The sequence below is a fragment of the Mya arenaria genome, chromosome 12 (genome assembly GCF_026914265.1).
Source record: "Mya arenaria isolate MELC-2E11 chromosome 12, ASM2691426v1".
NCBI classification, from domain to species: domain Eukaryota; kingdom Metazoa; phylum Mollusca; class Bivalvia; order Myida; family Myidae; genus Mya; species Mya arenaria.
In genome coordinates this window covers 222,433-238,172 of record NC_069133.1, presented here as the reverse complement: position 1 = coordinate 238,172, position 15,740 = coordinate 222,433, and the positions used below count along the sequence as shown (strand labels likewise).

The 15,740-nt window shown below is 35.6% G+C and overlaps 1 protein-coding gene across 1 annotated transcript; it reads left to right on the top strand.

Moving 5' to 3' along the window:
• Positions 1-1,255: 1,255 nt before the first annotated feature.
• LOC128211617 (putative nuclease HARBI1) lies at positions 1,256-2,930 on the top strand. The gene is made up of 4 exons (XM_052916609.1): positions 1,256-1,526; positions 2,075-2,210; positions 2,635-2,716; positions 2,883-2,930. The coding sequence occupies exons 1-4, from the start codon at positions 1,256-1,258 to the stop codon at positions 2,928-2,930; spliced, it is 537 nt and encodes a 178-aa protein (XP_052772569.1).
• The last annotated feature ends 12,810 nt before the right edge of the window (positions 2,931-15,740 follow it).

Sequence of the window (15,740 nt, the reverse complement as noted above, 5' to 3'; positions counted from 1 at the left end):
TAAAAAGGCAAACCAGGTAGTCCGGATCAGATAGATAACGACTCGGATTTGTGGTACGACAACAGACCAGATAGTCAAGACAAGGTGGATTTTGACTTGGATTCGTGATACAAAAACAAGCACGAGTGTCTGCATCAGGTTGATCTAGTCCTGGATATGCGATTATGGAACAGATCCTGATCAGATGAATCTCCACATTGATCTGTGATATCAGAACAGACCAGGTAGTCCAGATCAGGTCGATCTCAACTTGGATCAGTGATAACAAAACAGGTAGTCCGGAGTAAATGGATCTTAACCTTGATCTGGGATGAAAGAACAGATCAGGTAATCTGGAGCATGTGGATTTCGACCTAGATATATGATAAAAGAACAGAACAAGTAGTCTGATCAGATGGATCGCGACATGGATCTGTGATAACAGAACAGACAAGGTAGTCTGTATGAGATGCATTTCGACCTAGATCTGTGTTAAAAGAACAGAACAGGTAGTTTGGATCAGATGGATTTCGGATTGGATCTTTGATTAAAGAGCAGACTAGGTTGTCCGGATCAGATATATATCGACTTGGATTTGTGATAACAGAACAGATCAGGTAGTAAAGACAAGGTGGATTTTGACATAGATTTTTGTTGAAAATACAAACGAGGTATTCCGGATCAGGTGGATCTCGAACTGGATCTGTGATAACAAGACAGACCAGGTAGTGAAGATGGTATGAATCTCGAAATCGATCTGTGATAACAGAACAGACAAGGAAGTGTGGACAAGGTAATGGACCTGGATCTGTGGTTACAGAACAGGTAATCCGGATCAGGTTGATCTCGATTTGGATTTGTGATAACAACACAGGTAGTCCGAATCAGGAGTGTCTCGACTTGGATTTGCGATAACAGAACCGGCCAGGAAGTCTGGATCAGGTGGATCTCGACCTTGTTATGTGATAACAAGGATACCAGGTCGTCCGGATCAGATCAGTCACGACCGGGATTTGTGATGTTAAGACATGAAGTCCTCTTCAGGTGGATCTCAACTTGCATTTGTGATAGAACAATTCAGGTAGTCCTTATCAGGTGGATCTCGAATTGGATATGTGATAACAAAATGATGGCATAGCATTTTTGGAGGATATCTTGAAGGATGACATAAAAAGAGACACTCACCGGAACAGGGCCCCCAGTGTGCGACAAATGGTTCTTATAACCCTTCGGTTCCTCGCCACAGGGGCGTTTTTCAATGTTGTAGGGAGACAGCATGGGTTACCACAAATCAACAGTTTCTCGTGTGGTAACCCACGTGACAGAGATTATTTGCAAAAGCATGAAACGATTCATTGTATGGCCTTCCGGCGAAGAGAAGAATAGAGTGAAGAGCGGATTTTTCACATCGGCAGGCTTCCCTCACGTAGTGGGGTGCGTTGACGGGACACACATCCGTATCCAGGCCCCTTCTGTTGATGAGCCAGCTTATGTCAACCGAAAAGGCTATCATAGTATCAACATGCATGCAGTTTGCGATCATGAAGGTAAAAAATGATTGAAATTTCACCAGAAACATTCTAAAGATCCTTTTCTTGTAAACGCTTTATCAAGTAATTTTTGTCAACTCGTCTTAGACCGAAACGGTCATAAAATCTGAAATTCACCCCGATTATCGATCAATAATGGGCATATTCGGTTTGGTCAGAATGTGACAATTATCATAGAAAGTTTTACAAATGGTCCACCTAAATGTTTTTCATTTAACTTAATACAGTTTACCACCCTAACCTAACCATACGCAGGGATGGCTCCAGGATTTGATGATTGAGGGGTTTTAGTTGGGACATACAGATCTTAGTGCTCCCTCTCTCCCCCGACATCGACACAAATAAACTTTACATTTGTGATTGTACATTAAAGAACATTACGGAACCGTCCCTGGTGATATGGGCTGGAGGCCTTCATGCAATAAATGTTTGAATTGAATTGATGATAAAAAAAGGCGAATGTTGTTTATAATCATGTCATAAAATTGTAAGACTGAACGTGCTGTTAAGCTAATTGGTAAATAACTACATCATTATTTTCCCAGGATTGTTTACAAGTGTCAACGCCAGTTGGCCGGGCTCGTGCCATGATGCACACGTGTTCAGGACATCAGGGCTGTGCAAAAGGCTACAACGAGACAATCTATGTCTGGAAGATGGGTTGTTGCTTGGAGATAGTGGGTAAGTAGCATATATAAAGCATGATGTCATCAGATGAAATTCGTAGCTGAACCGTGGTCTAGTTGTTAATTATAAACACTTCACTTTAAATCAAGGGGTCGCATGTTTTTATTCCCTGTCGCATCACTAAACGTACTAATCGTCTCGCGGGAGGGACGTTAAATGGGGGTCAGTGCTATACACTGATGCACGTTAAGGAACCAGGGTAGCTCAAACCAGGGTTACATTCTGTCTGTGCACAGCATGCTCCAAATATTGAAATGACTAATATTCTTAAGGGAGCAATCGCTGAATGAGCAAGGCCCGAGGGCGAGTATAAACAATCTTACACACACACCCGTATGATTACAAGATTGTAACATCGGGACGTTGTTGTTTTTTTTGTCAATTTTATTATTGATATTGTTTTTATTCCCCGCCCCAGGTATCCTTTACGGCCATTCCTCATGACGCCGTTTATGAACGCTGACAGGCTCAAGCGGCGCTTCCACGTGCTGCACAGTGAGGTACCTTCTTGCATATGTTTTTTGAATACTCGGACTAAGTTTATTCAGTCTATAGTTTAAGTGCATAAAGTGACTGCTTTCATTTTTAACTTTACTGTTCGCCTTTCTGATATGTGATGATATTAAAAACTTTGCTATGATTACTATTTATTTATTTTTATTTCAGATCAGACAAGGCCTGTCGCATAGCTACAGCCTGTGCAATTCTACATAATGTAGCAATATATATGCAAAAAGCTACAGAAATATGCTCAGTAGCAAAAAGTTTAAACATAAACCCGGTTTAGTGGCAATAGGCAACGCCAAAGACATAGAACACAAATTCACAAACAAGAAACATAGAACAGCAGTCATATTTAATATGCCAGAGGTAGATGATGGAGATGTCATACAAAACATTGATAATAATGTGCAGGATGATGTTGGTACTGGAACAGCGACACGGGATTTTATTATTAACAGTTACTTTTAATCATCATCATCATCATCATCATCATCATCATCATCATCATCATCATCATCATCATCATCATCATCATCATGCTCACATCATCATGTTCAGGTATAATCATCATCATCATCATCATCATCATCATCATCATCATCATCATCATCATCATCAACATCATCATCATCATCATCATCATCATCATCATCATCATCATGCTCACATCATCACGTTTACATCATCATCATCATCATAATCATCATCATCATCATCATCATCATCATCATCATCATCATCATCATCATCATCATCATCATCATCATCATCATCATCATCATCATCATGCTGTAATAAAGAATAGCTTTAACTGTTTGTTTTGTTCGTGTTCATTTTTACATATCTATTTACAATACAATACAATACAATTAAATTTAATTGAAAAATTGGCTTTTTATGAAGTAGTTAACGTCCTCGTTGTCCATACGCCTCTCATATTTCACTAGTACCCGTTGCTGTGTCTCAACCAGCTTTTGCTGAAAAAGATTATTAATTAATTAGTTATATAGAAATTAATTAAATTAATAATAATAATAATTATAATAATAACATTAATTATAATTGTGATAATAATAATAATAATGCTACTGATACTGATACTACTAATACTACTTTACCTACTGCTACTGCTGATGATGGTACTACTCCTGCTGCTGTTACTGCTTCTGATGCTACTACTTCTACTACTGCTACTGCTGCTGCTGCTACTGCTGCTGCTGTTTTTGCTACTACTACGACTACTACTACTGCTACCACTAGTACTATAACTAGTACTTCTACACTTCCAGTTATAATTCTATTACTTTCAATAATAATGATTAGCTGCAACAATCACGAATACAGTAAAAATAATAGGAAATTGATTTTAGAAATGATGTTTATACCTTCTTCTCTGACAATGCCACCTGAGATTTGAAGAAACGAATTTGCCACTCGGCAACCTCCTCGCTTAGGGGTTTCTTCCGCTTTGGTCTGCAAACACAAGATCAGAGAATGCAATTATCAAGACAAGGTTAAGTTGAAACTGTTAAATGAATATTCTAGAAGCTGCCGTAAACTTGGTTCGTATATGCATTCCATATCAACACAAAAGCCGGTTTACAATTTGATAGTTACACTTTAGTAAATATATTATTTTGTGTAGAGAACAAATAACCATATTACTTAAAATGATAAACTAACACAGAAGCTCTCACTGCAAACGTTGCCCATAAGCTCGAGGTGCAGGGGTCCTGTTTCACTTCAGTTGGGCATGTTGGCTCGAAATCAGAGGGCTCCTCTCCCTCCTGTGGGACCACTGATGGGATGTTAGCAATATAGCTCAAACCATCTGCAATTAAAAAGCATAAGTTGACATTTATTTCAAAATAAAAGAACAACACAACAACATTGTATATTGAAGAAATCTTATAACTTCTTTCATAATAAGTTTCTAACAATATGTATTAAAGAACAAATAATTAAAGTACGTTTTGACTTCTTTCAAAATTTACCAACAAGAAAGACAGAAAAGTTAATTGACAGTAAATGACTATCGATTTATCATGCCATTAAAATGCTTTTGAAAGTCGACTAAATTTATAATATATATATACACTTGTAACTTAGTTGTACGTATATAACGATTGTACATGACAAAATCTAGTTTTCAATTGAATTAAGGTATTAGCCATGTAATAAATCTCGGGAAACATCGGGTAACATCGACATATATCGCCACTCGCCGTAACAGATCGCGAAGAACATCGGGCGTATTCGGCCTGTACCGGATGTTGCTATTTTTAGAAACAGAAGGTATTTCCCCGCTATTCATAGGTCATTAATGGAATTTCTACATTGCAGTATTTGGAAACTCTGTGGTGCATTTCTCATGAATACACGTTTAAAATAAATAAACACTTAATGTGCACGCTGGCAGTTGATTATGATACATCTAACAACTTGAGTCATTACAGTAAAACATGGATTATAAGTGATTTATACGAGTAAGAGAAGATTTTCTGTCGAAAATACGAACTGTCAACAATCAGCATGAAACTGGGATATTCGTATCAAAGGGCTAAGAATGTAAGTATCCTTGAGCAGTTTTGTACGTTGATGTTTGTTTTTTAATTTATCTTTGGATTTTTTAAATCATTTTTGGTAGCTAAATGTTTAGACAGCGTGTTCATATTTTTACATGTACTGTACTCATGTACATGTTACATATTTTATATGTACTTATGTATATGCTACATTTTTTTATATGTACTTACGTACATTATTTATTTATATGATATGAGTATGTAATCTTTAATTTGACTGTTATATCTTAGAAAAATATATAGACTTAAAATTGTGTTTAAAAACGATGTGTTTTGGTACGTGACCTATTTCTAACATACCATAATACATGTACATACCCGTTATTTGTTTACAAAATGCATATTTTCAAAATTAACTTGTGAGAAAAAGTAGTACATGGTTTGGGGCTTGAAGCCACAACTGCTTGGACACTAGCGACATTCATTTTCTTGGTGTAGGTCTCGTTAAAACCCCAGACTGTTGTGAATGATTATCAACAATACGCACAACAACTACATATTTGTACCTACCAACCCTTACTCTTGGCTAAAACGGATATTAGTGCAGAATGTATAATACTTGTGCATTTGTATTTTATGGTGGTAGTTTCTGTTGGTTGATACCCAGAAGTCTAATTTCTTTCAGGCAGGAAAATGACTGAATATTACTAAGTCACCAACACTGGGTTATGAAGAATTCCAGCCTGCATTAAATACTATGTTGGATCCTTGAGACAGATTTGACAGCCATGTCTACCCACAAGGCAGTCGCATCTGATAGAGATGATGTGAGTATTTCATATAAAACATATATGACTTGGTTTTTGTTTTTATAAACCCACTGTATTCAATAATCAAGTGGTGGTGGTGGTGGTTGTGGTTGTGGTGGTTGTGGTTGTGGTGGTAGTGATGAAGATGATGGTGGTGGTGATGATGATGATGATGATGATGATGATGACGACGAGGACGACGACGACGACGATGATGATGATGATGATGATGGTGATGAATTTTATTGATAAATTTAATAATTTTCTTTATATATACATGTATGTATCAGCTTGTTTTTGTGTTGTTTTTTTTCAAAATAATGTCGAGAAATATTAAACTGTTTATATTTTATTGTGTATATGTATGGCAGTATAGTTATCTATACTAATTAGTTAGAAAGGCTTTAAAGTACACTTTTTTTTCCTTTACAGCACTAAGCATTCTGGATGGGTAAAGTACCTGAAGGGGCATGACAACCAAATCAGCATTGACTCAGCATTGAGTAGTTATCATCTGTGCCCTCACTACAAGTACAAACGCATGGGAACAGTTCAAACTTCGAATGTTTAAGATTGAAGAATTATTGTGAAAAAATCAAAATGTTAGAATACCAATGACAAAATAAGACAGATAGACATCAAATTACCCACAGAGATCGTTTACATGTTATAATATTAAAAAGACATTAGTTGAGAATTTTCACTCTGGCATTTTTAGAGGGGCATTACCGCCCACTAGTGTTCTTGTTTCTTTACATATTTTAGTTTAAAAGTACACTCATTGTTTTAAACTCTGTATTCTGAGTTAGTATTATAATTAAATTCATTTAATTGAAAAAGTACATTTTATGAATAAGTCCATTTAAGCTTTATAAATTTTTACAAGAAAAAGATTGATTTTTAAGCATTTTATTAGCTATAAAAATGTATGGTTACATGACATTATGTATATTTTCTTCAAAACTGGACGGTAAACTATCATAAATTGTCTTCTAAATTGTTTAATAGACATCATAGATAATATTTAAAATGATTTCAGCAACTTGCCTTATATTTAACTATTTTTTATGAATTTTGTAAAACTGCTATATTTTTTCAAACATCGAAATACTGCTCAGTTCCGAAGACTCGCAAGATCAATCAAAATGATTTTTTTCCATGTGTATCAATAATTTGTTCGTTTGAACTTTAGTTTTCTGTTAACTGAAGTATTATTCTACCAGAAACTGTTGTGTTTATTTCATTATCTCTGATAATGCGAAAAAAAATCAAATATAGACAAAATATTTACTTGTCGCTCTTTATAGCCCTTGGAGTTTGGGGGTGGGTGTAATGAAACATAAATAACTTTTTTAATTCACGGTAAAAAAATCTTCAAATTTTGGATAAAAGTCCCATAGTTTACCATGATTATAACTATGTTGTCGGTTAAAGCTTTTATAAAAGTGTGTATTACGCGGCTAATACCTTAAATAACAATTGAATTCCAATTAATATTGTGTCACTTTGCAACAGCTCGTAAAGGGAGGTCACTGCAATTCAATTCTTGGTATAGTTTTCATTGCGATATTTATTCTTGGGCGTTGAATGCTTGATATTGCCATGTGATCGTGTTTCTATAAAACTGACAAAAAAATGGTGATTACTGTGGATGTTTCGACAAGTGAATGGAATAACAGGTACGTGTTAATGTTTATGTTTGAGAAGCTTTGAAGAGTACAATTTCACTGATTCGTCAGTGCTTTTTAGTAAGAATATATTTCTATTAATAGCAACATGATGTACGTTTATTTTTAGAACATTGGGTTTATTAAGTAATCGTACATTATTCAAACACATAAACTGCAAAAGTTCAAACCAATTTCGTCAGTGTCCGTCCCTCCTGTTATGCCGCTGAAGCTTGCATTGCCATGAACATAGACATTCCTCTGAGATTGCTCAGATGCAACCTTTAGACTTGCCAAGCCCCTACCACTCTCGCGTCTCTGCAGCTTTTCACTGTAATTTTTAAGAAAATTTTATTTTTCCATGACCAATAACTTTACTTACAGTTTAGTAACAAACATTTTCTAATGATTTTGTGTGCTGTGAAAATCTTCAAATGAAAACAATATAACAAACCTGTGAAATTATCAGCATCATAATATCTTATTTTTTAAAGATGACATTTGGTATTATTTATTATTTTTGCAGTATTCTATATATCTAAGAATTAAACAAATATTTTCACCTTGTCACCTCTTCCTTTGCAATTCTTCTCCTGCCATTTGTTAGGTACTTCTTCTGCAGATCTTATGGCAAAGCCCAAAGAGAAAATTCTTGCAGCAATTCGGTGCCATTCATCTTTTTTCTGATTTGTAACCTTGTTACTGAAGCTAGAGCTAAGTAGCTCTTTAGTCCCTTCTACACTCATAAGTTCCTCTAACATCAAAACTTCATTTTTATTAAAGTTTGTTTTTCTCTTTTTTGTTGCAGAAGACAGGTCAGCCATCTTGGAAGGAGAATGATGCATTATTGGACAGGAAGTAGAAAATTAACAGTCTGTTAAGAATTTAACACTGGCGTTATGGACTTAACGCTGACGTAATTTAACGGCAGCGTTAAGTCTCTTTAAGCAACAGGATTTTAACGGAGCGTTATCTTATATCCAAATTCCAAGTCGCCATCCATCTGATCCGGACTTCCAGTTCTATGTTTTATCATAAATCAATGTCGAGATCCACAGGATCCGGACTACCTGTTCTGTTTTTGTATCACTAATCCCAGTCGAGATCCTTTTGATTCGGACTAATTGTTCTTTTATACCTGTTCTTTTATCACAATTCCAAGTCGAAATCCACCTGATCCGAATAACCTGGTCTGTACTTTAATCACAGATCAAGGTCAAGATCCACCTGAACCTGTCTACCGTGTCTGTTCTTCTTTCACAGATCAAGGTCAAGATCCAACAGATCCGGACGTTCTAGACTGTTCTGCTTTTACAGATCTAGGTCCATACTCACCTGATCCGGTTAACTGTTCTGTTCTTTTATCACTGTTCTAGGTATACATATATCTTATGCGGATTGACTGGTCTGGTCTTTTATTACAGATCAAGGTCAAGATCCGCCTGATCCGGACTACCTCTTCTGTTTTTTATCACATATCATGGTCGAGATGCATATGATCCGGACTACTGTTTTTTATGACAGAGTCAAGTCGTGATCCATCTGATCAAGACTACCTGTTCTTTTATCACAAGTCGACTACCTGGTCTGTTATTTTTATTACGGATCAAGGTCAGGACCTATCGGATCCGCACTGCTTGGTATGTTTCGTTATCAAAAATCAATGTCCATACTCACCTGATCCGGACTACTTTTTCTATTTTTTATCACAGATCAAGATCCATCTGATCCGGACCACCTGTTCTTTTATCACTGATCAAGGTCAAGATTCACATTATCCGGACTACATGATGTGTTCTGTTATCACAGGTCTAGGTCCATACTCACTGATCCAGACTACCTGGTCTGTTTTCACAAATCAAGCTCGAGACCCATCTGAAACGGAATAACTTTTCAGTTATCACAGATTATGCTGCATACTCACCTGATCCAGAATAACTGTTATGTTTTGTTGTCACATATCAAAGTCCAGACTCACCTGGTCTATACTATTTTGTTTTGTGCAGATACTGACAAACACAAAAAGTCCTCGATTTTAGCTTTTTTCAACTAATCATTTGACCTCCTCTTTACTAAGAAAACATGGTATATTTTAGTTTGAACAAAGAATTTATATCACTTCTCGATTTTCATGAAATAAACAAAAAGGCATGCATAATTAAATGCATTGCAACTTAAGCGGAATGATAAAAAGCACTTAACACTGCGGAAAATGGTTGAATATACGGGAAAGAACGGTCCCGTACATCTTGAATATACGGGCGTGTTCGGACCCGTATATCCACATGTACGGACCCCGTATATTAATACTTATACGGAACACCACGTGTACGGACTTCCGTATATCCATTCCCGTATCTTTGGATATACGGAGATATTTTAATTTCGAAAAAAATATGTGCAATATTTTTATGTTATTTAACGTATTTTTGAAGAAATACACATTTTATCCATATAATGTTTTGACAAAATATATATGGATATACGGACCCCGTACATGCAACGTGTACGGGATGAATATACGGACCCCGTACATGCTACGTGTACGGGATGGATGTACGGACCCCGTACATTCAACGTGTACGGGATGGATATACGGACGTCATACAAAGTATACGGGATGGATATACGGACGTTGTATACGGGATGGATATACGGACCCCGTAGATGCAACATGTATGGGATGGATATACGGAACCCGTACATGCAACGTATACGGGATGGATATACGAACCCCGTACATGCAACGTGTACGGGATGAATATACGGACCCCGTACATGCAACGTGTACGGGATGGATATACGGACCCCGTACATTCAACGTGTACGGGATGGATATACGGACGTCATACAACGTATACGGGATGGATATACGGACGTTGTATACGGGATGGATATACGGACCCCGTACATGCAACATGTATGGGATGGATATACGTAACCCGTACATGCAACGTATACGGGATGGATATACGGACCCCGTACATGCAACGTGTACGGGATGAATATACGGACCCCGTACATGCAACGTGTACGGGATGGATATACGGACCCGTACACGGAACATGTACGGGATGGATATACGGAGCCCGTACACGCAACGTGTACGGGATGGATATACGGACCCGTACATGGAACATGTACGGGATGAATATACGGAGCCCGTACACGCAACGTGTACGGGATGAATATACGGACCCCGTACACGCAACGTGTACGGGATGAATATACGGACCCCGTACATGCAACGTGTACGGGATGGATATACGGACCCGTACACGGAACATGTACGGGATGGATATACGGAGCCCGTACACGCAACGTGTACGGGATTGATATACGGACCCGTACATGGAACATGTACGGGATGGATATACGGAGCCCGTACACGGAACATGTACGAGATTGGAATACGGACCCCGTACACGGATGAATGTACGGACCTTATACGGGATGGACAAAGAAAGGGTTTGAACGTGTTAGACACGAATGATAAGAAATAACAAATACATGCTGTTTCTTATAAAACATTATTTATAGACATAGGAAAAACTACTATTTATATAAATTCATAACATTTAAAAATATCATGTTTGGGTAATCAATGTTTAATGTCATTCTAGATCTGCCTTAACATAATCATTTCATTGTGGCATTTGCTCAAACAAAATTTTGTATGATTGAATTTCCACTGCCTTGTCAAACAACAATTTATACAGGCTGTTAAAACAAACGTCCAAAAAACATAACACAACTAATATGAGTTCCATTCCGCGATTTCTTGGCTTCAGGCATTAGGTCAAATTGCGCACGGACATCAGGTCACTAAAAACAGAAATTATACAGACAAAACAAGCTTGTGGCGTACAGACATTTGAAATGCAGATTTGATATAATACAGCAATATGGCAATGTTCTGAACCCCTCTCGATATTCACAGTTTATAGAAGAAAACTAATAGTGCTGTGTAACCTTTGAAAATGGTATGAATTTATTCACTCAACTTGTACTTACTTTAATGGAAGAAATTTTCCCGCAATCTTAATTTTAGTCAATTCTTACCCCCTCACAGTGTAAGTTTCTATATTTTATTGATTGTATGTCTTACTTGCATGATTTTTTACTTCTGTGATTAATGGTTAAGGCTGTATGAGGAGTTTCGCTCTAAAAATTTGTATAAACTTTCGTACCTATGTTACTTCGTACCAATTTAATTTCACCTCTTGTAAAGTGTACTGTACAATTAGTCCAAACACAAATTAGCATTCAAATATCATTGTTAATTTCTTAATCTAAAAGCTTTAGGCATTGTTGTAAACGTGTTTGTATATGTAATTCATTGAATGTGTGTCATTTCTGTAATTTTCTTTAACAATATCTGTTTGTATATTTGCAGTCTTTTACCGTTTGATTCATCAATAAAGGGTTACACTATCTGCACTCTTGGGTAATACGTGCCCCCGGTACCGCTATAAAATAGAGCTGGCAGAATAGGCAAGTTCATCACCATGAAGTTAGAAAACCCCGTGATAGAAAAACGATTCGCCTTATTCCAGAAGCCCATAATGCTTTGCGACAAAGGCGACTTCCGGTTTATTTCCGTATTCAATTTCCTAGTTATCGTTACGAGTGAAAGGAAAGCATAATTGGCTAAATAAGATCGATAGGTGAGTAAAACATGTTAGGAACATCAGGTTATACATTCTTCTATAAATATCTACCGTTTTTTGTAAATGTCAATGAAGTTTTCGACGTTTATACCCAACTTCAGTACACATTTAAGTGGGTGGGGTAAAATAACAACTATAATGGTAAAGACTTTCATAGTAGTTCTCAAAGACTTCAAATACATATTGGTTGTTATGAAGTATGCATTCAATTGTGTTTTGTTGAGTTGTTATTAAATTAAATGAATGATATGTTGCAATTAGTGTGAAATTGTTAAAATCTACAACTTCAAAACAGTCAAGTAAATGGAGCTTAAATGTGATTAAGAAGGGCGTTTAAATACTGACTGCTGTGCTGTATGTAAACAAATATGCAGGTCTTAAAATAACAGCTTATTGATATTGTACTAGTGAATTGTAACTATTTAAATATCTGACTGATATTAAAGCTGCACTCTCACAGATTAAACATTTTGACAACTGTTGTTTTTTTTGTCTTCGACTGCCAATTTATGCAAACGTGCAAGAAAACCAGTGATATAAGACTGCTGACAAAACATTGGATCGCAGATTTTCATTTTTAAGTAAATAAAATATTTTTTAATGCATTTTTCTTAAACCGTTAGTAACGCTTTTAAAATTAGCCATAAAATAATAATATTTAAATGGAGATATGAAAATTGGTGATCTGATTTTTTTTGTCAGCAGGCTTATATCACTGGTTTGCAGATATTTACGCAGAAATTGCCTCTTTCAAGACAACAAATAAAAAATTTGTCAAAACGGTATCTCTGTGAGTGCAGCTTTAACAATTAAGAGTCTTTTATATTTTTATTTTTTCTGGCTAAGTTGGGTGATGATAAAACTATTTATTTTATTTCAGAGATGTCCATTCTGGATGTTTCATTCCGCCAAGTTGATGCTCAACAGGAGTAGGCAGTTGATACCATTGATCTGATAGCACCTGCTATATCAGTGGTTTTACAAGATATTTTTGTGCAAAACACAAGAGACGGAATCGGTTCAAGAACAGAGATAAAATAAATGAAGTGTGTCAATATGAATGAAAACTTTCCTTGACTGCAAGGACTAAAGAAATGCACACAAGTGACATAAATTTAAATGTTTAGTACAAAAAGTAGACATTTAGAACTTAAAATTATGACACAGGATGTGAAACAACACTTTATAGCCGATAACAGTCGAACAAGAGATTTTTCAAAAAGAAGCAAGATGTGGTTTTTTAACCCTTGGCAAATAAACCTTTAAAGGGATTATTGCATTCCAAGCACAATTTATTGTTATTGAATTATATCGTGTTTAATGTTATTATTAAATTGTAAAAAATATCGTTGTTATTAATATGATTGTCTATGATCTTTTTATTCCAATGACTGTGTAAACTCCCATGGTTAATATTAAAAAGACATAAAGTCGAGGTAACGTTTGTGGGCAATAACTAGCCACCCGGTTAACTTAATTTGTAGGAGCACCGTGCTTTTTCCGACAGCCCTTGGCTCGAGCTTTTTCCTATCATGTTTCTTTAGTATTGTTATAGTCAATAAGCTTAGGTGTCGTTAGCGCAGTACTGTAGGCCGAATATTGTCTTGGCCCAAATTCAAACAGCCTTGAGATTTAAATGAAACTTGGTACACATGCAAATTTCCAGAAACAATAGGCTCATGTCCAGGAAGATCATACATAATATTTCAAGACTTGAATGATTCAATACATGTACATCTGCTCCTATGTATTTTAATTTTCATAACTAAAATTGTTCATCATTGTAAATACAGTGCTCAAGTTTAAAGCTGCATTCTCAGACTGACCATTTTGACAAAAAAATGTCTGAAAACCAGTGATATAAGATTGCTGATGGAAGATCAGAAAACATTTTTTTCAGAATTATATTGACCGTTTTGACAAAAAATGCCTTTGTTTGAAAATGGATATATTTATGGTTAGAAGCGTTTCTAACGCTTTAAGAAAATGGAGTCTTTTGACAGTGTTTCAAACAACTGAGATCTGTTATTTTGTGAATCATCTTATATGACTGACTGAATTGAAGGCAATGATATCAAAATCAGTTAATCTGTAAGATTGCAGTTTTAAAGGTGCATGTCCCTAAAGGTCAGTTGGCAGGAGATCTCATCAAATTTAATGAAGAATCATACATTCAATGATGCAATTCACTTTATTTATTTTGATGAGAATCAGCATTTAAAGAAGTTACCATGAACTCATAAAAAAATATTTAATTTTATATATTTAATGATTTTTGAATAATAATATTTCATATGATAACAATAATAATAATAATAAGCGTTGAATACTAAGCACTTAACATATTATAGATGTATGAATATCAATTATAACAGTCAAAAAAACAATAGTTCAACCAACAAAAGAGATCCAACAAGTACTAGCAATGGGAATCAAACCAATATGACCCAACAGTGATTCAAATAACACTAGTTATCTATCACACATTCTGTCCAACAACCAGTCCAAACAACACTGGGGGTCCAACCAACACTTCCAGTCATACCATTTATAATTGTTCAACCAACACGTATGGTCCTTCCAATATAGCGGCCCAGTAGATGCCAAACCAACAATAACATGTCAGGTACTAGCTGTCCATCACGTTGCTATCAATCTAGCAGCCCAACCAATTGTAGTGATGTTTTTCATTGAAAGTAATGATTTCAGAAGGTAACATCAGTATATTTGAATCATATCTGTAAAGAAAGGAATGGAACATAAAAAGCATATTTTTATAAAAAAAAGTAAGTTACTCTCAGACTTATTTATGAATGGGTTTTAAAACAATCTGGAACCCGATTTAATTCCAGGCCTGGGGGTATGCGACTAGTCCGGTGGCCATCATAATATTTGAAAATAACAAATAATTCAGAAGACTACACAGGTGACAGCATGACATAATTACTCTAAGTAAAATGTTTATTACATAGTAATAAAATACACACAGCAGTATAAATATCATAATTTATATTGATGATGATTTATTTATGTTCATTCATAAGACTATTAGTTATACCTGGTAATGTACATACAGATTCCTCATTAGATTATGACTGTCAGATAGTAAAACAGACTAATGTATTATTTGTGTTAATTTTCAAAACAAATGTTTTAGAATAGATGAGAATTTGTTGTTTATAATACTCCAATAAGAATAGTAACTGCAGTCTTTTCTGAACCATCTACCCCACCCACCAGAACTAACTGTCCAAGTAAACAGTCAAGCGATTTATAGCTCATGACATTCAAATAATATCACAATGATGTAATATAAACTCATTAAAATGACAAATCTAATAAAAATAAA